A 26666-nucleotide genomic window follows, 5' to 3' on the forward strand; every position below is an offset into this window, starting at 1 on the left:
TTACCTGTCAATGGGTCAAGGAATATCGAGCCCGATCCTTATGTTACGCATGGCTTTCTGGAACATTGTCGCTTTGTACTCAATCATGTTAATGTTTGGGAGATTTTAAAAAAGTCATTCTTGTGCTGAAATTCGTCTGAGAATGCATATTTATTTCTGTCTGAAAATCAAACAAGTGAAATGGGGAAACTACTAACTTTTGAAACATCCCTGCACCATGAAACCGAAACCGGAAGTCGACTGCTTTTCCTGTAGAGGCCATTTTGTTGAAAATTAGACCACTTGAGCATTGAAGGACGGATAAAAGGATCGACACGCGTTTAAAGGGGAACTTAATCACTTATGACAACAATAGTTTGTTAATGTGTACTAGCTGGTGTATCAAATTTAAGGGAAGTATTGACTAGTTTCACACACTAATCGGCAGACAGACGAACCTCCCACAGGCGGAGTTTCGGCCACGGAGTTTTGACTGATGCGCTATGAATCGGAACACTGTATTACTTATGCTCTCATATTTCACATACTTGAAAAAGCATTCTGCTTGAAATGATTTGTGTCATTTAAGTGTGAACTCAAGTACTATTCATGTCGTAAAACAAGTGCATTTCGTGCGCAAAGTTTTTCATGTCTGAAAGCTGTCAGCAGCCGTATCTGGGGTTATTTCTGCACGTGAGGGAAGCAATTAAGATTTATTTATCAAGTGTTGACAGTATATTGGATTGAATAATCATCTTTAAACAGGCAACATGTTCAGTTTTATGAAGCATAAGGATAAAAAGGACAAAGATGAGAAAAAGAAAGAAAAGAAAGAGAAGAAGGAAAAAGAAAAGAAGGAGAAGCGTGAACCAATGACACAAGATGAGTTAAACAAGTTGGATGAGGTGAAGAAAGGTGTGTTTAGGCGTTCGAGTGATAAAGATAAAAATAGAAAATCTGGATACAAATCTGCTGCAGCAGGCAGTCAAGACGTGAAGAGGGATACAAGTGACAGCAGTTTGAGTGGGGACGGACCCAGCCCAAGTCATGAAACTTCCCCCGAGCCTCCAGCACAGAGGGTCAGTCTGACAAGGCCTCAAAGGCTGCCTAGTGGAGGCAGAGCAGATAGATCAGCTCCTCCAGTTATTGCACCCAAACCAAAATCAATTCTCAAAGGAAAGGTGGAGCAACAGCAAGTTTCAACAAACATTGACGACAGTGTCGTTTTGCAAGAGAATACAAGGATGAATGAATATCAAGCTCATTTAACAAATAATCCTTCTAAAGTTGAAGTAGCTCAAAAAGAAAACAGACCTTTGGAGCATAACACTTCAGTTTCATCAATAAACTCTAATACGCCTAATTCACCTCAAAAATCTCCAGACAAATCATATAAGTCAGACTTAAAATTGCCAGAAATCGTACCTATAAAACCTCCAAAAGTTAGAGAATTAGTTCTTCAAAGGCAGCCAACTGGTGGCTTTGGTTTTACACTTAGAAAAGCAGTTATTGCAGACAATACAGAAAGTGGACAAGAACTCAAACATACAGTGGTTTTTGCAGAACCAGGAAGTGGACCGAAAGCCTTGCAGACTGGGTTGATACCTGGGGACAGACTCATTGAAATCAATGGTATCAATGTTGAGAATATTTCTAGAGAGGAGATGGTTGAAATGATCCGACAGTCTGGAGAAACTGTCACAGTGAAAGTGCAGCCCATTCAAGAGCTGATAGAGCTTAGTGTTAGACCAGGCAACGATGGAGGCAGTGTGGAAGTAGAAGAAGCAGTCAGTAAAGGTGGGACGCTAAAGCGCAGTGGCAGTGTCCGCTACAAAAAAGGGGTAGGTACTTAGTGTTGTTAGACATGCTGTCATTATTGCTCCAACATCTGCTTACTGGCTGTTTTATTTGGTACTTAACAAAACCACAAACAGATGGGTTTTTTTTTTTTACAGTTAAACATGCTTAGTCACACAGGACATGCAGTATCAGCTCATTGTCTCAGCAGCACTTGCATATATTTTTCTTTCATGCATTAACTAGGGCTGTAAATTGACATTGGAATGATGCCTTGATAAATGTATGCCTCTCATTTTTTTATAGCTTAAGTTGCAGTGCTTATCAGAAGTGAAAAGCAGATCACCACTTGATACAGTGATGTGTATTTTATTTATCAGTTTCCCGGTGCAAATAGAGAGATAGTGAGATACGATATATGTTATTTCCAGGAGGCTGAAGGGAAAAAAAAATGAAGTTGTGGGGTGGGGTTATTAGTGTCAGGATTTTTTAGTACATATTTATCTTTTACAGCAGAATGCCTTCCCAATATATATATATATAAAATATACATTACTTATTAGCAATAAGTTCTTGACAACTTGGCAAACATGAGTACAATGCAAGATAAATGACTAGCTCTGACAGACTATGACATAATTGTATAATAGTTCTATACTGTCTGACAGTACAAGTAAAGTTAAAGCCAAGAAGTTGATGCTTGAATTGGTGTTACAAGTACATTTTATTTATTCTTTTGATGTGAATTTGGCACAGATAAGTAAAAAGTCTTGTTTTATTTTGTATTCCTGAAAAACGTTTGGTTTATAGGATATATATGTAATATGTATTTAAAAACCAGCTACTGCATTAAAAAATGCTGATTTCTTTAAAAATTAAATGAGAACAGGGTATCTTTGGGGGTATTTACAAGTATTGATTGGACAGTAAACCCTTGTTTTCAATTGTTTGACAATTCATGTCACCTGTTGAAGATCAAAGAAGGGCCATGTTGTTAATCTTTGACATTTTATAGGGAATTTATAGTTTATTGAGGTTCACCAGGACCGCATGTGTGTGGGGGGGTCATAAAAAGGGGGGAGAAAACACTAGTAGATTTCTTGATAAACACATGAAAGTTTATGCATCTGATATTAAAGACTGATATACTTCCAAAATGGTGATTAAGAGTTTAGAAGATTAAAATAATTTTTAATGCACATACTGTGAGACAGGTATATCAGTGTCATTATCCTTAAGATTATAATTAAGGGTGATATACATGTATATATGATTACCTGTCAATCATACAGAAAGCAGGTACATGTAGGTATTAAATTGCTGCTTTTATCAGAATCTACATCAGAACAGGTGCATTGTATTTAATATGATACATTACACTGGCAGTTTTAGTAATTTAATATGTTAGTTTTAAACATGTTAAATACCATTAACTCTTTTATTTTTTTAAGATGAGAAATGCTTATTTTTTGTCAATGATTTTCCAGTTGTATTAACCTATCAATATACTGATATGTGTGAAAGAGCAATGATACACAACTGAAAAGGATTCATTTAATTTTTTTTTTTTTTTTTTTTTTTGATCTGCATTTTGAGACTGAAAACCAATTTTGAGACTGGAAACCCCCCTTGGAGAATTTTTGTTTTTGGGTGAGCTAGATCATACATTTCATAAAGTATTCTTCCGTTGCCCAGATACCATTTTAACGAAATGTTAATCATATCGACTTGTGTAAATAGAGGCATGAAACATTAATGCTATAAATGTGATCAATATATGCTTTGTTAGAATTTTACTTCTGTATGCAAGTTGCAGATAGGATGAATCACTGTAATAAGGAATAGGGTACTTCCATGCATTTAGTGTTAAATATTGCTAAAATGTAATTTAAACTATTTTGTTTATTTATTTTTGCATATATATTGATGTGTTTAAATTAATATTAAACCAAAGATTGTTCTCATGAAGTCCACATAGTCTTATCAATTGCTCATGTCCTCATCATCCAGATGGTATGCATCTGACGTGCTCAATTCAAACTTCAACTTTGACCTTAATTAAAAAACATCACAAATTGCATGGAACATGATTGTGCTGTACATACTTGCACTGTATATGATTATAAACTTTGTTGTATAAAAACAAAGAGTTGTCTTTGAAATATCATACCTGACCATTATTTTATTTTCAAATTGATAATAAGGGGTGGGCTGGGTGTTGAGTAATTAGGTATGGGCACGGTAAGGCATGTCTCATCTCATTAACATATATTAAATTGGTATATGACAAAATATTCTCTTTTTCATTCATCAATTCTTCATATGCAAATTAAAAGCCCATTGTCCATATATAATATATCTACATGATCTATATGTGGTGAAACTTCTCAAGATTCCACTGATGTCCACCATTAGGACATAATCGTGGATTACAGGATATATACACAAAAGATATTTCTTTATGCTGAAATAAAAAAAAATGTTGATATTTCTTATGTCAGTGTAGCCCTGATGTTAAAGATAGATCTATTCTGATGGAGGATTGCATAACTATTAACAAGTCTCATCCTTTTTGTTCTAGAAAATGTACTGTGCTTTAATTATGTTCATGTATTGTACATTGTACTTCCAGGTATGTGTCAGGCACTTCAAGGGTTACCAGGCTATATACTACATTTTTGAGGGGGAAAGAATCTTTGTGGTGCATTCATTTATCAAACATGTTATCCTTGAATTCTAATTTTAGACTTGCAGGGCTTTATTTCTTTTCTTTCTTCCTCTGCTAGAATTCTGATAAGCCAAGAGATTTAGAATGCCATCTATTTTGGTGCCTTTTGGAGTTTTATCATGAAAATTTTAAATTGATTCTTAAAGAGTTTTGAATTCAATTTCCCATTTTATTGGCAACTTCATGACTTCATTGACTTGCCAGCAGTTTATTGTTTCTAAACATTAAGAGTATTGTACTTGGCTGACTCCTTGGCTAAATTTTCTGTGAAAAGATTGCCTTACTGATAATATATATATCATGACCTACTCTAGCATACATGATTTATCATACACACAAACCAAGATCAAAATATTTTTATGATAATTGTTTTACATCTTCCCTAAAATTAAAATGTATGTAATGTTTAAATAAATATAAATAAATATAGAACATTGAGAAAGGAGATGAATTCTAACCAGAATCACATTCAGCACTTTAGTTTCACAGTCATGACCTTTTATCATTGGTCACATAGTGATGTGAACTAATGTCTTGAGAAATGAACATTTATATCGCATGTTGACCTCTCCATGTTAGGGATTGCAGAGGTGTGACATACTGCATGGTGCTTGGATATGAACAGAGGTCATGAGATTTGATCAAAGGTCATTTAGACCAGGTCAAGGGTGTATGATAAAAACAGTAACAATCCAATGGCATGTGGGGGTTGTAATTTTAAAAAATATATATATATATATAATGCAGAAAAGACAAATTATGAACTATGGTGCTTCAGATGCATAAAATGTAAAGGTGGATCAGAAAATTTTGGGAGGAGGTATTTCCCTTCCCCTTACACCCAACATCAGATATTTTGACATATAGAGTGGAGGTTAGTGTGGATGACATCAGACCCAGTGGCCCCAGGTTCGAGTTCGGTTGGTCACTTAAAAACTCATTGTAACCCTGGGCAAGTTACTTCACTCTGCTGGTGCACCTTCTCAACCCAGGGGTTAAAATGGGTACCTGGCACGTGAGACGAGCTGGCTATGTGGATGTTGAAGCATTAGCAGGGTATATATGGCAGTTTTGCTTGTATGCCCCCAAGGGGGCTGAGAATGCTGTGGATGGTACGGGTCTTGCCAGGGGGTAAATTGTAGAAGTCAGTGCAGGGCAATGTACTCTTTGAGCAAGACTATGAACCCTACCTTTTTACCTTTGATATATAAACCTGGTATACAATACTTCTATTAATTTTATTTTAGTACCTCTACATTTTTTTCTCCCATGAATTATGTACTTAGATGAACCAAGAACCCTAAACAGAGTTAGTATTAATTTGTTTTGATTTTTTTTTTTATATCATATTGCCATTGGTAAGAAAATCTGCTATGTTTATATCATTTTTTTGATGTTTAAAATGCTCCCCCTTAGCATGCAAAGATAATGGTCTGATAACACAGAAATTAATAAAACTATAAGTGTATTAAGGAGTGATATTCTGGTGTACATATTTATGAATTGAAACAAATGTCAAGCTTTTGAATCCTCTTTGTTTGCATAAACAAGCTATCCATTAAGAAAAAAAGCACAAAGATTAATGGAGATTAATGGTGTAATATTTGACTATATTTATTCCATTCAGCTTATAGTGGGTGTCACAGGTTAAACTCGGTGTAACAAGATTATCCTCAACCCAGAGTAAACAATTGTAAATATTTGGAATGTTTGGCCGAGTTTTAAAGGTTTTCAAAATTAGGCTTATCTGATTCCGCAAATACTTTTTGTCAGTGCAGTGAGCAGTAGCGCTTTTTTGTTTTCCTTCTGTTGTACACTGTTAATTGTTTGAAAAGAACAGACCACGGAACTATGGATCTCATGCTTGACTTGTAAGCCGATAATTTGTCTACCAGTGATACACAAAATTTACAGTTTAGTTTCTTGTTTTAAATAAAAAAAGAAAAAAGCTGAAGCTCCTAGTAAATCCCAGAGTTTATTTGCTGGTCAGAAATTTGCTAATCATTTCTCCAAATATTTTTGTTTTTTTAATTTTTTGTATGCACCCATTCCTCTGGTGTCAAACAGCGAATGCATCTTTAGTTATTGTAAATATTTAAATCTTAATGATATCCATGTTCTAAGGGGTTTTCACAGAATGTATTTCTTGAATTTTTGAATAGCAAGATATATAATGTGTTCTGCATGAATAAGATTGAAAAGGAAGGCAGTTCTAGCCGAATTAAGTTCTGACATATCAGATTCGGTAAAGGATTGTGGAAATCTGATGTGCTTATTGGGTGTTCCTGAATTTGCACTTTCACTTCTACACTGCTGAGAGCAAAATAAGTTCCTTACATAAATGGTTTTCATGAACAGTATTGGGTAAACCAGGAAGGTTTCTCTTAAAACATTGACCAAAGGAAATGTGTACTTATTTTCTGAATTCATATAATCTATATAATCAACCTAACTTATAGAATATGGTCTCAAATGAATAGATGTTCTGGTACAGAAGGAAGATCACAAGGTATAAACAGGACACAATGTTGCATGGCCAAATGAAGCTTTTGGTTCCTTAAAACACAATGATTACTGGGGGGGGGTTTATATGTACCATGCAAAAATTAGTTTATGCAATCCTCTTCCCTTAGAAAAAAGGCATTTTTGTGATCTTGTTAAATGGTTTCCTTTGTGGAAAAAAAAAACAGATTTCAAAATCTGAGACTTAAATCAAAATCAGAATTTCTTGACAGCTTGTCTGAGCTTGAATGAATACATTGAGGTTAATTGTTCAAGAAACTTAAAACAAATAAATGCACACACTAATTATAATGTGCTATGTTTTTATGGGTTTTAATTAAGCCATTACATTTTTAATTTTTGGTTATTGTGTTATGTTATGTATAGGTACATGTAATGAATTTAGATACCAAAAATTATGTTGATTTGAGCTTGTATTATCCCTATAAATACATATACCGACATACCATTTTCCAAAGACATTCAATAAACAGCCATTCAGCATTTTCCCCCTCATTAAATGTTTTATAGATTCACCTTTTTCTGTCCAATTTAGGAAAAAAAATGCCTTCAGCTATCTTTACACTTGTACAAGATTGTGAGCAGACTTCAAATGCTTGTTAGAAGGATAAAGGGCACTTACTCCTGAAATGTCATAAACTCAAAAAAAAATTTGAGAGTTGTCTTCCTTGAGTAGCTTAAATGTTCTTCACTACATTGAAGTTAGAGAATGTGCCTTAGGCTAAAACATACCAAATTGTCGATAGATCACAATCATTCACTGATAGCAATTAAAGCCTTATGAATTTAGAAAAAAAGAAAGAAGAAGAAAAACCGTGTACAACATAAAAGATATTCAACATTTTTGTTTTATAATAATTTATTATCTTTGATTGCCAGACTGAATCAGTTAAATTCAAATTGTTTTATTGAGTGTTTTTAAGAGATTTGGAGAAAACAGTATGCTCAACACTTGAGATATGACATTTAAATGAGAAGGTATTAAAAGAATACAAAGTTCCTTTTTATTTCTTATTGATTTGCAGCAGGTAGATATTGATTTATTTGAACTGTGTAAGGATTTAAAATTGTTTACTCTGGCAAATTGTCCATGTAATTGTTGCTTCAGTTGTAGTATTAAATAGTTTGTAATTTTTATTGTAAAAAAAAATCTATACGGAGTTAAACGGTAGATTTAATATTTAAACAGTTATTTAAATTTTTTATGTCTGCAAGGATGTACCGGTAAAAAAATTTTGCCACCTTTAAAAGTGAACTTGTCTTTTTTTTTTCTCTATAGAATCTTAAATGATATACTGTTACCTCTATCATAAAAACAGTTAACAAGAGTGTATTTTCAGATAATTATGTATCATTTAAATCAGCTATTCGCTGGATGGAGATCCGATTACAAAAATTAGCCATGAGGCATATGGTTTTAAAATGTTTTTCTTTGACTTACCCTCATGCTTTTTAATGTGTAAGAATTCCGATGGATTTCAGTGACAAAGTGGCAAGAATCTCTTGATTACTTTTTATGAGGAGGGACTTGTTGACACAGCGAAACTATAATTTTAACAAGATTCAATATCAGCATTGTTGGAAGTCAAGGGGAAAATTTTTTTTGTGGGTGACACTGAATGAAGTACTAGATGTTGTGTAATATTTGTGGTCTATGAAGCTTCTGTTGGCCCACTTTATCTTAAGTTTATCTGAGAATGGACTTTTCATTGTAGACCTGAGAATTACGTTGCCATGATAGTATAATTGGAGCATACACTAATTATTGGATTAAATTATTTTTAGACCAGGATAGTGAAATGTCCTAGTAAATGTGTTTTGTTCATGGGAAATATGTGTATTTTTGTGTGTTTTTCAGAAAAAAAGTTTTTTGTTGCTCATTGGTGTCAGCATATTGTGAGTAAGGATATATCCCTTACTCAAGAGTAAAAGAAAGATGAGAAAAAAAAATTATTGTGAGTCTCCTTAATTGAAGAATTGCATATAAAACAGTAAGAAATTAATGACCTAGATTCCACCTGTGTGAAGACCATTTGAGGGCAAAATGAGTACAGCAGTCACTACAAAACATACTCCGAGATTGAAGGCGAATCCTGCAAATCTTAATCATGTCAAACGATTGAGAAAGGTAAAGTATTGTTTGTCCATATTAAGAGAGTAAGGGGGTTCCTCGAATTATTCTACTGGGCATTAGACACTTTTTAAAAATCAAACTCAACTAATTATTAGTGAACACCTATGAGGGCAAATACATTGCTAGTTCTTTTTTGTTGTTTTTTTAATCATTATTTATATTTCCTACTCATTTAATTTAATTTTAGTTACTTTTTATACAATTAGATCAGCAAGGAGATACAATTTGAATGGAAATTATGAAAGCTATTTCCTGTCATATCTCTCTTAATATACCTGTTATTGAAAAAAAAAATCTATGAAGAAAAACCCCTTGCACCACAGCCATTTATTTTTGCAATTGCTTTTTAAAAAGGATATCCTTGAGAATTATGTTTTTACAAGAACCAGAGGTATGTTCCATGTTTTGAATTTAATGTGTAGAACTTGCTAATGTATCTACATGTAGATAAAAAAGTTCAGCAGGCATTTTTTTTTTCATTTTTTTGAGAAGTTAATTAATGAATAATTTATTTTAGCATTCAGTTAATTAGGACTGTGAATTTGGTATAAACTTCTGAAATCTCAGGTGATTCACGGCAGTATATTAAGTACATTAATCTTGGACCCATATATCCTTAAATCTGTATATGATTAAAAAAAATAAAGGAAGGGGGAGGGGGGAGGGGTGTATAATAAAACCACTTGTGTTTAGTTACATTTTTACAGAATTTTCTTCGTTCAAGGTATATATCTCGGTGGTAAGAATCTGAATTTGAGATTGGTTGGCACTTGTTTCTCCTTTAGAAGTGATTAGATGACATTTGAATTACATAGAAAGTAGTATTTATACAATAATTTCTACATCTGTCACTCTCTGACTCTCTATCTCTTTTTGAGCTTTAAAGGAGGTATGGTAAGTGTAGTTGAAGACTAATTTTTATGGTGTCGAGCTAACGCTTGACTCCAATCTATTTTTTTTTTTTTTAGATAATTTTCAGTGGTTGATGAGTAGTCTATCCTATTGCAAATTTTCCTCTAGTGACATGTTGATCTGATGGTTTGAAAAATTATATTCTGAGAGAGAAAAAACATTTTAACAGTAGATAGAATGCTTTTGTAACAACAGATTTTTCTTTTGTTTTGAACATATATTTCATTGACAATATGTCATTCAAATATTGGCAACATTATTTCAGACTATCAAATTCATAGCTGTACAGTATTAGTTGACAGTGTGTTATGTAAGCCCCCCCCCCCCCCCCCCTTTGCAAATTTTAGCTTTACGCCTCATTATTGCACTTACTGTGTACTGAATGTGTTTTCTTTTTATTTGTTAACTGTCTTGATTCCCTTTATGTTTACTTTTGGGTACCTGTATAAGACACATAGTCATTTAATTCATGGGTTCCTGAGCAGTAGAAGTATGTACAAAACCATTGTCAGGCCAGTGTTTGTCTTGTGATGTAATTGTCAGAGTGGGCAACATATCTGTTTGTACTAAGATTTAGTAAACAAGTCTCTTGAACGGGCTGATAAAAAAGGGTTTTATATTTGCGGAATATATATTTAATCTTGGAATTGGCAAAGCTGCACAAGCTATAATGGTCAGTTGGAATTTAGCTAAGTTACCAAGCTGATCTGGAAGTCTATTGGTCACTGTTACCATTTTGTGTTTTTGTTTGATTTCCTAATTGACTTATCTGTGTATACTTGATTCTCAAATGAAAAAGCAAATACACAATGTTGCTGTCTTGGTTTTCATAGAAATATAACTTGTTTTTGTTTTTGTTTTTTGGATTAAAAGAGACGAGTTTAATTTTGTGAAGTGGGGGAGGGGGGTCGCCTTAACTACCGGTATTCAAAGATAGATAACCCATGATAGCTTATCAACAAAATTGCATACAAAAGTAAACTTCAAAAGTTTTGAAGACACTGACATTTAAAGTCTCCAGAAAGCTGACATGGTAACGCATGCAATGACTATGACAGAGATATCGTGAGTGTTAATTATGTAATTGTCAAGGATCTTTTGTGCGGCCGTCATAGTTGACTACTAATGGCCTTATTCCATGTAAAAGATACATGTTGTGCCATTCACAGAAAAAGCTTTATACTGTTCTATCTCTGACCCAAAGGGGGGTTTAGTGATCTATAAGTCCCAGTTAACCCTAAAATTAGGCCTTTCAGGATTGCGCAGATATCTATTTTACTAGGCAGTATCATTATAATGACCATGCTGTTTATAATGGTTAGAATTGTTGGCTGTTTTTAAATTATGCCATTGTCATTTTGAGTAGTATTTTGTTTCTACGTATTGTTTTGAGGTTCAATTGAAGCATCAGATAGTATTGTTGGGGAGTGATCTAGGGCGCATTTTGTGTGTTCCAAGACCCACTGCAGAAACACCCGAGATGGCAGAGGAATTTCATTTTGAAGAACCTTTAGCACTAAGCATTGTTTACTTATAGATAGCATATGTGATTTAAGGACACCAAGATGCCTTCAGACATTGATACTTTATGCAAATAGAGGGTTTATTGATTTGAAAGTGGAAGTCCTCTTGAAGAACAATCTTTTTAAGGAGGGCACATGATAGTCTGCTTGACTTCCACCTCCAGATTTTACTGAATTTCCACCATACCTTTATCATTAATTATTTTGGACTGGAAATGAGGACATCTCTGTGAAGTTTAATGCACATCAAAGGGTGAGAGTGAAATGCAGAAATTGCAGGGGTTTTTTTGTGAGCGACTAATGACTTTCTGACGAGATCACAGAATTACCTTGTATCTCTAGCATCTGTGAGAACTGAGGACTAATTTGAGGAAGACTGGACCCATTAGTGGCTCATTTGGACTAAGATTGGGTTATTTCATTGAATCTAGAGGATTACATTTGAAAGAGGCAGCCCTGATTTATTTTGAAGTGGATTTAAGGAAGAAAAGAAGAAGCAGGTGTATTGCCCCCTCTCTTACTAGGATACACAAGAAGCATGGATCACTGATCATTGACACACACGTTTTAAATGTATCTCCTGAATATATACAGACGATTGACAGTTTGAGATTTTATCCACCATTCATACTATTGGAAGATAATAGCTCCTACCTATTCAGCAAACTTTTACAAATTCCACATAGAAAAAGATAAAAGCGTGAATTATGTTCCTTTCCTTCCTCCCATTCGTTCAGTCTTAGTGTGAAGATGTAAACAGAGACCAATCTGTGTCACAATTCGAGCTGTCCAACCACTTCCAAGTCAATTTTCATACAACGGTTACCCACTGCCAGTTGTTTGAATTGGAAAATTTATTTATACACAGGATGGACTTAATCTATATTGGAACTGATACTCCATTTTAGGGGATGTTTTATCTTGGAGAGTGGTGATTGAATTGTAGACATGCATGTCATTGGATTCATTTGAGAGTTTTAGCACGAGTGATTTGATAGATAACCGACTTATTAGGAAAAACTACACCAAAGCCTTGTGTAATTGGAGAAGTAAGTGTTCGTGTTAATGAATACATATTAGGAAAATAAGAAATTTGGTCGCTCTCTGTTTTGTTCAGGATACAAAAAAATGTTTCATGACTGTGCTGAATTTGTAAAAGTGCATTGTGGAGGTTGAAGAAAGTCATGTAACCTTTTAGTTTTCCAGTGGTAGTGTGCATGCTAATACGGGACAGAAGAACTATATATATATATGCACATGAGTTTTGTGTCATAGTTGTGGGATGAATAACTAATTAAAAAGCTTGTTAATTGAAAGGGATATGTGTCCTGCTTACAATTATTATAATCAGTGCCTATTTTTAGAAGGCCTTCAAAAGAGGGCTGAGATAATCCTCATCAAATAGCAGCTCCTGGGTTTGTTACAAAAAAAAAAGGGGGATGAATACCTCTTACCTCTCAAATGCATTAGCCTCGTAATTTAAAGACCCTTTTATCATAAGTATAGGTAAGCCTAAACAAAGACTTCATAGTATGTGATGATTCTAAACAATGCCCTGTCTTGTTACAAGTATCTGGATCCTCTTTGACGTGCAGGTGTCACATACCTAACGTTTTACCTTTTGGATCAAAATCGGGCTTCTGGTGCAGATAAAATGTGAGGTCTTGTGTGTTGAAGCATTATTAGGGCACTGGAACAGAGACCCATCCACAACAACCCGAAAACTCCAACCAGTACTGGAACTTAAGTGTGATAAATGATTGTCTGAGTTTCACAGATTCATTAGTGCTTGATGTGGCATAATTCATACAGGATTTCTAATCATTTACATATCTTGTGAAAGAAAGGTTTGTACAAAAGTAAAAGGTGTCATGGTACAGTAAGGAACATCCTTTTGAAATCACAGATTGTAGTGATTGGTGTGAAATTTCATTTTGGAAGGGATTTTAAAACGACTATTTGGAAAAAATTATTTTCTCCAAGGGATTGCGATTTTTCAGTATTTAGAGTTTTATTTTTGAGATACATAGGGAAATTCCTTCACAGTAAATCAAGATGAGCACAAATTCTCAAAGAAGAAAGTCAGGTGTCAAGGAGGGTTCAGCAAGAGGAAAAGGTACACCTGATCGCCCCAAAACTCCAACTTCAGGGGTTAAGAAAAGATCAGTGACCACCCCTAAAGGACTGCCATTGCAGAATAAAACAAATGGACATGAGGATAACTTAGACAGTGTTCAGATGGATTTCCCAGCCATATCCCCAGGACAAGGTGGAAAATCCAAATGGGATAACTTGTGTAGAGGAACTGTTTCTTCTACCATGAAAAGAAGTGGAAGTGGAGTAATGGACACAACAAACCGGGAAATGAAAAGAAGCGTTAGTGTTTCATTTGATCTGAAAACTGAGAAAAGTAAACCAAATCCCAATCAAATGAAAAGAAGTACAAGTGGAGAGTTGCACCAGAGACAATTGATGCAACGATCAATCTCAAAGGAGGAGGTTAGAGCAACTCAGGAAGAGGTGGAAAAGCGGATGCATCGAGCTGTATCTTTTAGTGATAATCTAGCAACTCTGAATTCCAATGGAACACTTCCAGAGGAACAGAGTTCAGTGAAACTAAGACACCCCCGGGTGGAAAATATCAGTTCAGCGCAGGACAGTCCAGAGGGTGGTGAAGTGGTGGTAAAAAGGAGAGGTGGAAAAAGGCGCGCTGATCCACCAAACAAGAGGTGGAGTCTCAATCTTCCTTTAGAAAGTGGAGCCAGTATTGGAAGTGCAAAAGACTTGAAGTCTCCATCCACTCCTGGGAGCAGAACAAATAAAAGAAGAGTGACCTCTGGTGATTACACGGCATTTGCTCCCATTCTCAGTGCGGCAACCAGTTCAATGGATTTGGAAAAAATTATACAAATGTATAAAATTGAAGGAAATTTTGCAATTCTAGAGGTATGTTAGGAATTCTATCATAGTACTACTAGATGTGAATTAACTGATTTAGAGGAAAAATAGTTTTAATAGTTCTACAATATATACCTGGCCAAAAACTTGGATATTGATTTAGCTTTGATAAAGATACATGGTTAAGACACAAGGAATATTCTTTATGTCAACTTCAAGAAAATAAATGAGTAGGTTTTTTTTCTCAGTTTCAATTCAGCTAAGAAGTTGGTATTTGCTAGCTTTTTAATCAGAATCTGGACTTGAATGACCTTGTATCTTGACTACCTGTTGAAATTTCAGGCATCAAGTTACAGTCATTGGACTGTTGATACACACACACAAAAAACAAACTGTGATATTTTAGCACATTTAATGCTTTTTCTTCTAAACATAGTTTAAACACTTACGTAATATCTACCTTTGGTTAGTTGCTGAATGATCAAAACTGAATCTAGATAAATCAGAAATTTTTCATTAGATGAACTTTTAAGGAATGTTTATAATGAAATATGCAGCTGTAGGGTTTGTTTTAATTTCTAAGGTGAATGAATGATTAGAGGAAATATTTTTTTTTTTTTAAATCTGTTATTTACAGAGTTGGACACTTGTCATATTTTGGATTTTAAGTTGTGGTAGCTAAGAGAAGAAAGTAAGTTTGCCTGAATTATAGAAAGGAAATTTCCTCAACATTTACTTGTAATAAAAGCTTTCTGGAAAGCATAATAAAAATTGGAAAAGAAAAAAAAGACCATATCTTAAAAGGTATAGTAAGGGCCTAATCTGGCCCCTCATTTGATGTAAAAATCAGAACACAGTTAAAATTGTGATAGTTTGTAGTTAAGAACTTAAAATGATGCTTGTTTTAAAACCAGCACTAATTTTGATTCAAAGCTTATATGGAGGCAACAAGAGGGTGCAGAAGTAGGACATTTTCCAGAATTTCCTCAATTCTGATAAAATTTCGTCAATTCTGAGATACTTTTCACTTCGGGAAACATAGAGCACAAGCTTGCCTTTCTGAGATTTTTGTACATAAGATGCATCTGATACTAGTGTATGAAATATATAAATTTGGTAGATAGGCAAGCTTGTGCTCTATGTTTTCTGAAACACAATGTGCTGTAAAATCGATGAAAAATTGCATAAAAATGAGAAAATTCAGAAATTGACATATTTTCTGACCTTCCTGTGACCTCTGTGTATCCCATAACTTAGAACCAATACTCATTTTGTGACAGGGGTGACAACAGGTTTTTATTGATAAACTGTTGCATCATTCTAAAAGACACCCCAAACCAGGGGCCAAAAAGGGGTCTTAGCCTATCTTGTCCTTTTTCTTAAAGAATATCCCCAGTTATAAATGCTTGTTTGTAAATTTTTATTTTCACTTGCCAAAACTGTGTAACAAATTTGGGGGGGGGGGGAATCTTGATTGCCACAGAGGAAATCTTTTGAAACATGCATGCATCTTGCATGTACTTTTATACTCTTTGTATTTATCTTTGAAATAAAAATCTTTGGGTCAGTGTGAGCTAACTTTATGTCTCCCTATTCAATCATTCATCATCTTCATGGGAAAGATAAGTTAACAAATTTGACATCAATTGTGAATTGAATTGATGTAAATAACTTCATAAAAAGTCTTTGATAACTTTAATGGTGAATAAATTTGCATATATTTTTGGAAAATGTTGAATACACTTAAATGATGAATTTAAAGACTTACAAATAAAATGCAACCACTTATGAAAGAGTAATGGGGTCAGTAGTGCTGATAGGTATTTAAGCACAGAAATTCTAAAGACCACCCTAATTTTATTACACAAGGAAAGGAATATTAGATTTGTTGAAAATGGTGGTGGTGGGGGGGGGGGGGGGAATAACATTTCCAGTTCCAGTATATATCACATGCAGCCTGTCACATGAATTTCACATGATTTTTTCACTTAAAATTTATTTCAATTAAGAGCAAAGATGACATTATTATTTAATGCATGAATTGCCAAATTCATCAATGTGAACTTGAAATGAAAATAACCTTCACATGGTCATGTACATGTATGTGAAATTCATATGACTTTTTCCTAGTCACCTGAAATCCACACAGAAATTCATGTGAAATTCCTGAGAGAAATATTTGTACACATTTCAAGAGAAATCTATATGAATTTCAATTTGTAAAACTGTTTTTTTCAAGTGAAATTTATGTTGAGTCACTATAATTTGCTGTTTTATATCAGAAAATTGGATAAATCTGCACATCACTTATGTGAAGTAGAATTAGGCAAATTATTTTTCAAATGCTCAAGATTTAAAAGGGCTTGTAACAATATAAGTGCAGCCAGAACTGCAATTAAACTACTTAAAGGGATTCTAAGATAGCTAAATATTTCATTTGTAAAATAAAAGTCCCGATACAGTAGAATATTACGTATTAGAATAAATAGACCACCAACTATACTGAGATGCATAATGATTGATTCCTATTGAGGTAGACTAGAGTTTAATTAAAGAATACAAAAAATAGCCTTAAAATTTCAAGCAAAACTAGTAATATTATAGAGTCTGTACATAATTAACATAAAGATGAGAAATAATGTATGAATATCTTACAAAAAAGTGAAAAGAAATAAAAAGACTTACCAAATTAAATCCTGAAAAGTGTACTAGTCCAATTTCATCTTTAAATCCATAAAGACTGAAATTTGAGTCCTTTGAACAGCATTGAGATGTTCACCATATATGATGAACTGACTAGTCCTATATAAAACTGGTTATCTTAAGGTGTTCTACAGGACTAACACCTGCCTCTCTAATGTAAGGAGTTGATAAATGGTGGTCCCTGGTGGTCTGGTGGTGTGTTTTCTTTTATGTTGTCCATTTGTCCACTAGAAACATTGTTAGAGTCAGACTAGTAAACATATTTGATGTATGTTACAAGGACATGTAGAGCAAGAATGGATATTGAGGTAAAAGATACAAAAACATTCTGAGAATATTGAATCTGGTATTATACTTACATGTATTAATATCAATCAGTTTTCATAAAAGAAATATTGCAGAAGTTTAGCAGATGTATCTTAAATAAGAACTTTTTTCCTGTTTCTTATTGACAACAAAATTTGGATCAATTAACATTTACAAAGCCTATCAACACAATTCAAAAGTTAAAAAACTATGTGTGACTGTCATAAATTGTATCAATAAACTATAATTTTGTAGTTTCTGAAAAAAATGTGACCATGCAAGTATTGTTTTTATGTATATGAATGTTTTCTCATTAGTCATGGAAACTACAATATCTACACATATTTTTTAAAAAAATACACATTTATATTCTATCAGTGTGTTTATACAGTACCGACCAGACACAACCTAACAGAAAGCGAACCCAAAGCGCACCCCGGGTTCGCTGCCTGGGTTCGCTTCGGGTTCGCTTGGGGTTCGCTATAGCGGACCCCGAGCGAACCCGGAGCGCACCCCGAGCGAACCCGCAGCGGACCCAGAGCGAACGCCGAAAGCGAACCCCAAATTCAGTAGCGAACCCAGCAAGCGAACGCGCGTTCGGTGTTGCGTAACTGATCTGTCAATCAGGATTAGCGATAAGACGTGTTAACCAATCAGCGCGTCGACAGATCAGCATGCCAGTTTGTCATTCGATGTAAATAAAATATTCTACAAGCAAAGCGTGTTTATCTACAGTGTGAAATTATTATTAACACGATTAAAAAAATATTTATATTTATAAATTAATATCTAGGTAGCATGTTATATTTACACATTTATTTTCTTTATTTTTTATTTTTAAAATCCATCTATTTATATTGCGTAAATTTATCAGACAAAAAGTTCTTTAATGTATAAAAGAAAATAATGGTTATCACAATTGTTACTAAAAAAAAAAAGAAAAAAGAAAAAAAAGTATTTTGACAAATTATAACATTTCATTATCTCAAGATACTGTACAAGAGTATGTATATGTACGTGCTTTCATTTAATTATTTTATTTTTATAATTCTAATTTACATTTTTGTTTAAATCCAGTTCAACATCAAAATTATTAATCTTCTTAATTGAAAAAAAGTAAAAAAAAAAAATAAATACATTTAAAAAAATGAATAAAGAACAGCATAAATGTACATGTACAGTATGTCCAATCGTAAACTGCTATGGTATTATTTTTGATTTATCTTTTACAAAAAAATAATGTAAAGCTTGATTTACCTTGTTTTTTTATCATTATTATTATTAACTGAAATAAAAAGGAAAAAAAAAAAACAACGCGCGATTTACATGTACATTATTGAACGAACTAATTATCGGTAGTAAATAAGCAATATAATAAGTCGTACAGTATTGAATTCTTTTAAATAGCGTAACTTTAAATGATTAAGCGTATAGTTAAGATGTTTAACGATTTTTTTCTCTAATGATGGGTCACGTTGTCTGCTTATTGTGGTCATGATATTTTTATATCAATACATCAGAAATGTACATTTTTACAAAAAAAATTATTAATTCCCAATACTTACATAAATAATTAGTCGACAAATGTACACGACATGATTGTCGGGGTTACTTTTTATCCCTGATACTTATTATTATTTTAATTTCCGCAGATGAATGAATTTAAAAAAAAAAATGCTGATTTTTGAATTCATACATGGAAAGATGAATATAAGTATTCATTCATTATTTAGACCAATTTTTAAAATATTTTACCCCCATACTGCATATTATAAAATCCAATAGAATTAAAACTCACAGTCAACCTATATCATATGATAGAACATGCTGCATTCGATCATAAATTACATTTTTACGTATCAAAAAGATAAAAAACATTTTAAGTCGGAGAATTACATTAATAATTATTTGTAATCTAAAATACCTATTAAATCTTATTTACATGTAGTTCCAAAAATATATATATATATATTTTTTATAATTTTTTCCCCAGTTTTCCAAAGTCGATTAATTGCAGCAGTAAATATTTTTAATCTAAAATATCTTTTAATAAGTTTTTTTTTTTTTTTTTTTTTTTTTTTTTTTTTTTTTTTTTTTAAATATCCACTCCTAAATATTTTTAACTATTTTGTGTAAAACGTGATCGTTCGTGTATGTTGTCAACAATAACATTGCAGCCACTGCACATGCACATGTATCGATCGCCACAAAAACAACAATGATCAAATTTCACTGCTGTATTTGGAATAAACAAGGGGCGGAGCTTACTGGCGGCAAGATTAAAGCGGGGTCCGCTTCGCGCATGAGTGCGTAAAGCGAACCCAGAAAGCGAACGCCGGGTTCGCTCTAGCGGACCCAGAGCTGACCCCGAGCGAACGCAGAGCGAACCCGAAGCGAACCCAGAGCGCACCCAAAATTTCTGAAAGCGGACCCGTAGCGGACCCCGAGCGAACCCAGAAAGCGAACCCGGGGTGCGCTTTGGGTTCGCTCTGGTGTTAGGTTGTGTCCGGTCGGTACTGTAGGTGTCAGTTTTATGCTTATAGTAATTTCATGAATGCATACCGTTTCTAGTCATTAATTATGAGGGGAACAAATGTGATTGGTGTTCTTAATTATGTAGGTCTTTTTTTTTTTTTTTTTAAATGGAAATTGATATATTTTTTGATTTATGAATTTGTATACATTCATCAAATAATTTGTGACTGCCATGCAAATAATATGGTAATTGAGTATATTGATCAAGTTAATAGCAAATCATAAACTTGTCTAAATATTAATAAATTAAGCCATTTCTATAATGTAAGTGCATGCCTTTTTTTCTTTCTTTTTCTTTTTATGCTCTGCATTTGGTGAATTTGGATTCATGAGTTATCTTCATTTAATCAGCAGACATGATTATGAAAATTTTCTAAGATGTGTCTTTTATCAATTATGACATGTCTTAGGATATATCTTAGGACAGTCTTAAGATATGTCTTATGGTGTAAAACAAAAGTATCTGAAGTCCTACCTTTTGATATTAAAAGTATGAGCATGGAGCACTGCATCCTCCTGTTAAGAAATTAATATTTTATAAAAATTATAGGATTAGATTAAACAAACACAGCATATTCCATAATTCCTAATTGTTTTCCTGGCACCAGCACTTAATTCTTTAATCACCTAAGATTTGTCTTAGGATAAGCTCATCATCGTCTTAAAGTTAGGAGTCTCCTAAGATAGAGCAGCTTCATTGGCCTCACTTAAGACCAAGACATGTTATAAGTTGTCCTAAGATATGTCTTAGTCATAAGCATGCCTAATGCACAATTGCCCCCCCCCCCCCCCCCCCCACTCCACTGCATCAAAAAAAAAAAAAGATTAAATACAACCTCCGATTTCAATAAATACACTTGCATATCTTCTTCAAAGGAATGTTCAAACAGGTTCAAAGAATTTAGATTATGGTTTTGATTTTTAATCCGAGTGAATTAAGAATGTTTTCTTAAGGTCAGTGAAGGTAAACAATGAAGACTTTAAATTAATCCTGTTAAAAGATAAGTTTACTTTCTTATAATACATGCAGGTCAATGGTAAATATGCAACTGAATTACTTTTATATACAGTGTATAGATACAACAGGCTTTTACCTCAAGGATTGCTGTAGGTGGCACCATGAAAGTCCAGTAGGTCAGTGTTGACTCACAAGCGCCTTTCCTTAGTTGTCAGCAGTTGGCATATATTTTTAAATGTATATAGACCAGATATATTTACAGGCCATCTGTGTTGTTTGTTTGTAAATGTGCGTTTTGGTGACAGTACACCCCGGCATAATTAATGGGCAGTGTTTGTTAAATCTTGTCCCTTGAGAGACAAGAATCTCTTTTTTCTTGTATTGAAGTGTTGACTGAAACCTTTTGGTGTGTGCCAAAAATATGCTGTGTGCTGTAAGGGTCGTGATTAATTTATTGTCATCTAATTTTTTTTTTTAAATGTGTTCAGACAGGATAGCGGTGTGTAATTTCTTTATAAATTTTCTTCCCTGATAAATGAAAAGAGGAAAAAATTATTATAATCATACTTTTTTAAAGGCGTAGATTTCATGGAATTCATTGTCATATTGTGTTGATAGATAATATGAAAAGTGTGTACAATAATTTTTTGACAGTGAGGATATTTCTTTTGCAAGATGAGCAGGACTTAACTTGCCGAAATTATATTACTGAATGGGTTTTAAGAATGAGGAGTGTATTAATGACTGTGGCCGTGAAATTTGATAATTCAAGCAATTATAATTCTGTCATATTTACTGATATGCAGTGCAGTGTGTTAAAAAATTGGCTTTGAGGTATGCCCTGGTTATGATCCTTGAATCAAAGAATTAACTTTTGATAAATTGACCAAAAGTTAAGTGCATTTTCATGTGTGCTTTTCATATTTCATGGAGTTTATCACATGTTTTGTGAGCAGCAGTGTTAAGAAGAAACTACATTTTGAGAATATATATACTTGGAGTTTATTGATTAAGTTGGTAAATTATGCACCATCACCATCACAAAAGAAAGTGTCCCACTAAATTGTCAAAGGTGAGTCAACCAAAGTAACTCATATTGTTGTAAAGAAATTTCAAAATGCAGAGAGGGCCAGATCTATTTTATGAATGTCCTTCAGGGTGTAAATTTTTTTTTACTTGAAAGAATGTTGATTTAAAGACTCTATGGGTGTTTAGTTTTGTAAAGTAACCCTGTATAGTGTATTTAACCAAATGGGCTGAACCTATATTTAAGAGGTTATTGATATATCATATAGAGAACCTATAGTTAATCAACTGTACCAAAAAATGCGTCCTTGAATATTTTCACAAATATACTTCTAAGTACATACACCACATTGATGTAATCTTACAATTTGTACATTAATAATATTGCCCAGTGGATATAAGACCAGGTACAAAAAGGGATATACATTTTTGTCAGCATATGTCATTGTTTTTTTCTCTTCTATGATAGCCATAGATCATTGACTTGTCTGGCAATTTTGACATCAGCGGTCTGAAGGAGTGTGCTTGGAATGTGATTGAACCCAGTGGTTACAAACATGTAATATATTGTGGCTTTAGCATGTATAAGTCATATTTTGGTAGTGTATGTACATATGATTGTAATGGAGGGGAGACTGCCAAATTGTTGTATTGACTTGGTGATCAATTGCAATTGATAAATCAAATTTTGCACCTACTCGACAAGATCCGATTGATAAAGAAGTTGAATTAAGTGCAATTGCATTATAATCTTAAAAGTTACCCAATAGTGCTTCTAGTAATCTCAACTTTTTTGTGGCACCCTTTAGAAGTCTATATTGATTTTACAGTTTGTGGTAGTATTGTAGCTGTTATTCTTCGGATCCCTTTCCTTTAACTTCTACAATATTCCTTAAGCTTAAATGTATAACATTTAATCAGTTATACATGCACTGAAAGACTAATATTTAAGCATTTAAAAAAATTCTAATAAGTACATAAGAATGATTTTATCAAAAAAAAATTTCTTCAAATGTTTTATAATTGACATGCTGAAGCCAAATTAAAAATAAATTCTTTAGATTCTTACTTAATCTTCAATATTAATGTCGGTTTACATTCCATATTGTGTGTACAAACTGAAATTGGGCTTTATGTTGATCAACATATTCATGTAAACATGGAGTGTTTAGTTAGTTAAAAGTGAAGTAAGTGATATAGATTCTGGTCTGTTGAACACAGGTGTTTGTGACAGGTTAGAGTGTAGAAATGTTGGTCAGTATGAAAGGAAAATTATTCTCAGAAAGGTCACCTGGTGTGTTTTTTGACATGAAATAGAGATACTGAATGTAGATCGAGTTTATTATTTTAATTTTTCAAGTCTACCTAGTTGATTACATGACATTGTATACTTATACTGAATATCTTAAAGCTTTATTAATGATATATACAATGTATATATATATATATATATATATATATATATATATATATATATATATATATATATATATATATATATATATATCTATATCTATATATATATTAATAGTGTCTTTTTTTCATAATCATTTCGCCTTTTTTTGTAAAAAAAAAAAAAGAAAAAACTGCAAGAATTTTGTCATTTTTAAGCATTCTCTTACTGTGGTTGTCTGATTTTGACATGAACATGTAAATAATTTATATGAAAACAGAATGTATGATTAACATGCATGATTTAGTAAAACACTATTTTACCCAAACTAAAGGAACAGTCCAAAAATTATATTATTTCATCTTTAATTCCCTTTGATATATGCAGTTCATATTTCATCGATTTTAGACATCTTTATAAGAAGGTATTCATTTTATTTGTATTTGCCATTAGCATGTTTTACTGTTTATTATTGTAGTTTATTACACCAAATGATAGCTCTTGTCAAGATGTGCTCTATATGACATACCTAATCATGAGTCAAACTCAATTACATGCTTGATGACTTTTAATTTAGGATAATAATCAAATTAGTTCATTTATTTTGTAGGCTCGGTCAGAAACTGAGGTGCAGTCTGAAAAGGCTTGGCTAGAAGCAGAAAAAGTATGGCTGGTTCACAAAGGGGGGTTTGCCTCGGCCAGTATCATAAAGGGCAATGGCATGTCCCCCCTGCCGGAGGGTCGTGTCCGTATTAAACTGGACCATGGTGGTGATGTTCTGGAGGTGGATGAGGATGATGTTGAAAAGGTATTGAATAAAATTAATGGAAAATCGAGATCATCTGAATTGGAATATACATATCAGACACTTGCCATCTTGTTTTTACCCAGTTACATGTCATATGTGAACAGATTTAAGACTCTGACAGTGAATGTCATTCTAATTTGAGTGCAGTTTGCAAAACTTTTTCTTAAATGTGCATAAGTAATGTAGCTGCTATAAAAGCTAGAAAAAGTAGTAAATTTCTCTGCCTCTTCAAAAAATTTGTAACTGGGTAACTCTGAATGAATGACTTGTTCTAGGCTAACCCGCCCCAATTTGACCGGGCAGAGGATCTCGCTTCCCTGAGATTTTTGAATGAGTCAAGTGTCCTACACACCTTGAGACAGAGATATGGAGCTAACCTTGTACATACTTACGCGGGGTCCAGTGTAGTGGTGGTCAACCCAATGCATCAAATGTCCATATATTCAGAAAAGGTAGGAAGGTTGTGGATTATGTATAATAGTGATATTTGCTTTATGATTTACAAGTGAATCCATTTTCTTTATATCAACATTTGAATTTTTCTTCAAATTTTTTAACTTGGTTGAGAAGCAAAATTTATTTTTAATGACTCAACCATGCAATTTTAATTACTTAATTATCCATGCAGATTGCTGGTACTGAACATGAACACATTTTTTTCACAGTTGATACAGGTCTTTAAGGGTTGTAAACAAGAAGACATGCCCCCTCATGTCTACGCCAGTGGGCAGATTGCCTACAGAGACATGTTGAACAGTAGGCGGGACCAGTCAATTATCATGATGGGCAGAAGTGGCAGTGGCAAGTCAGTCAATGCCAAACACATCCTGTCCTACCTAACACTGGCAGCAGGCAGTGTTGGCAACATAATGTCAGGTGAGCTATTTATTACTGATGCAGGTATACTGATATAGGTAGAAGACAGGTGAGCTGTTTATTACAGATACAGGTAGAAGATGGGTGAGCTATTACTGATACAGGTAGAAGACAGGTGAGCTATTTATTACTGATACAGGTAGAAGACAGGTGAGCTATTTATTACTGATACAGGTAGAAGACAGGTGAGGTTTTCTTTTTAGATTCAGAGAGGCCTGCACTTTTAAGCATGTTTGGTAATACTCGTACATGTAGAATTTGTTTATGATACATGTAAGATGTATCATAGATGTTCTGTATCATACTGTGGAATCATTTTAATTCGTGGAGTCAATGTTCCCAAAATTTTACTGGTTGGGGTGGGGGGTGTTAATTCACATAAACAGAAGCTTTAATGTACCAACATGTTGAAAAACTTATTGTTCGAGGAGATTTAAAACCATGGTTTGATAAGGTTGTCCTGTGAAATCCACAAACATTAGTCCTCCAAGAAAGGTGATGATTCCGCTGTAAACATTTTTTGTTTCTTGGTAATCATATTGCATAATCCCTAATTGTTTTTATTTGATTATCTAGGAGACAAATTGAATGCTGTCTCGACACTGATGGATGCCTTTGGAAATAGCAGATCTATACTAAACACCAATGCCAGTAGATACGGACAGCTGACAACATTAGATTTTGATCATTCAGGCCAGATTGTCTCTGCATCCATACAGGTATAAACATGGAAATGTAAAAGGATTTCAAGTTAGTTCTTGGAAAATTCTGAGGGCTTATAGTTGGAATGGTGAGGAAATTGCAGGTATTTGTAGATTGGAGATATCCAAGCGAAGATCTAAATTCATAATGTAGTCAGGATCACTTTAGTATATTTCGCATATTCAGTATATAGGTGATGCAGATGTTGAAGTTGAACTAATGCTAATGTTTACTTCAAAATTATTTTGCTTTATAAATTTTGTCTAATTTACATTTTATAGGTAATGCTCTTTGAGAAGACGAGGGTGGTGAGACGACCGGAAGGGGAGCCCAGTTTCCATGTGTTCTATCAGATGTTGGCTGGACTAGACTCTAATCTAAGAAATGAACTGCAACTCAATGCTCTAGGGGACCCAAATCTGTTTATGACACCTTTACAAAGGGTAAATACATCCAAAATATTGTAAGGGGACATTTTTCAAGGGGTTTGCAAAGTAATATTTTGAAATGTCTGAATGTTTCTGCACTGGAGGTGAATCTGCTTATTGAAGGTCTTTCTCTCCCACTTGACTTATTTAACTGATTCTCTCCAACCTTACTTATTTAACTGATTCTCTCCCACCTGACTCATTTAACTGATTCTCTCCAACCTGACTTATTTAACTGATTCTCTCCCACCTGACTCATTTAACTGATTCTCTCCCACCTGACTTATTTAACTGATTCTCTCCCACCTGACTTGTTTAACTGATTCTCTCCCACCTGACTCATTTAACTGATTCTCTCCCACCTGACTCATTTAACTGATTCTCTCCCACCTGACTTGTTTAACTGATTCTCTCCCACCTGACTCATTTAACTGATT

At 33.6% G+C, this 26666-nt stretch overlaps 1 protein-coding gene across 2 annotated transcripts in view; it reads left to right on the forward strand.

Moving 5' to 3' along the window:
* Positions 1-234: 234 nt before the first annotated feature.
* The window catches only part of LOC133206052 (unconventional myosin-XVIIIa-like), a 58894-nt gene continuing 32462 nt past the window's right edge, over positions 235-26666 (forward strand). For both annotated transcript variants that reach the window (XM_061341958.1, XM_061341959.1), the window contains exons 1-6: positions 235-1820; positions 24026-24223; positions 24499-24675; positions 24889-25099; positions 25676-25818; positions 26083-26244. In XM_061341958.1, coding sequence (XP_061197942.1) covers positions 750-1820; positions 24026-24223; positions 24499-24675; positions 24889-25099; positions 25676-25818; positions 26083-26244 — 1962 coding nt within the window. In that variant the 5' untranslated portion in view covers positions 235-749. The remainder of the gene's footprint in view (positions 1821-24025; positions 24224-24498; positions 24676-24888; positions 25100-25675; positions 25819-26082; positions 26245-26666) is intronic.

The sequence above is a fragment of the Saccostrea echinata genome, unplaced genomic scaffold (assembly GCF_033153115.1).
Source record: "Saccostrea echinata isolate AGI-Se365-2 ecotype Australia unplaced genomic scaffold, CSIRO_AGI_Sech_v1 ptg000054l, whole genome shotgun sequence".
NCBI classification, from domain to species: Eukaryota; Metazoa; Mollusca; class Bivalvia; order Ostreida; family Ostreidae; genus Saccostrea; species Saccostrea echinata.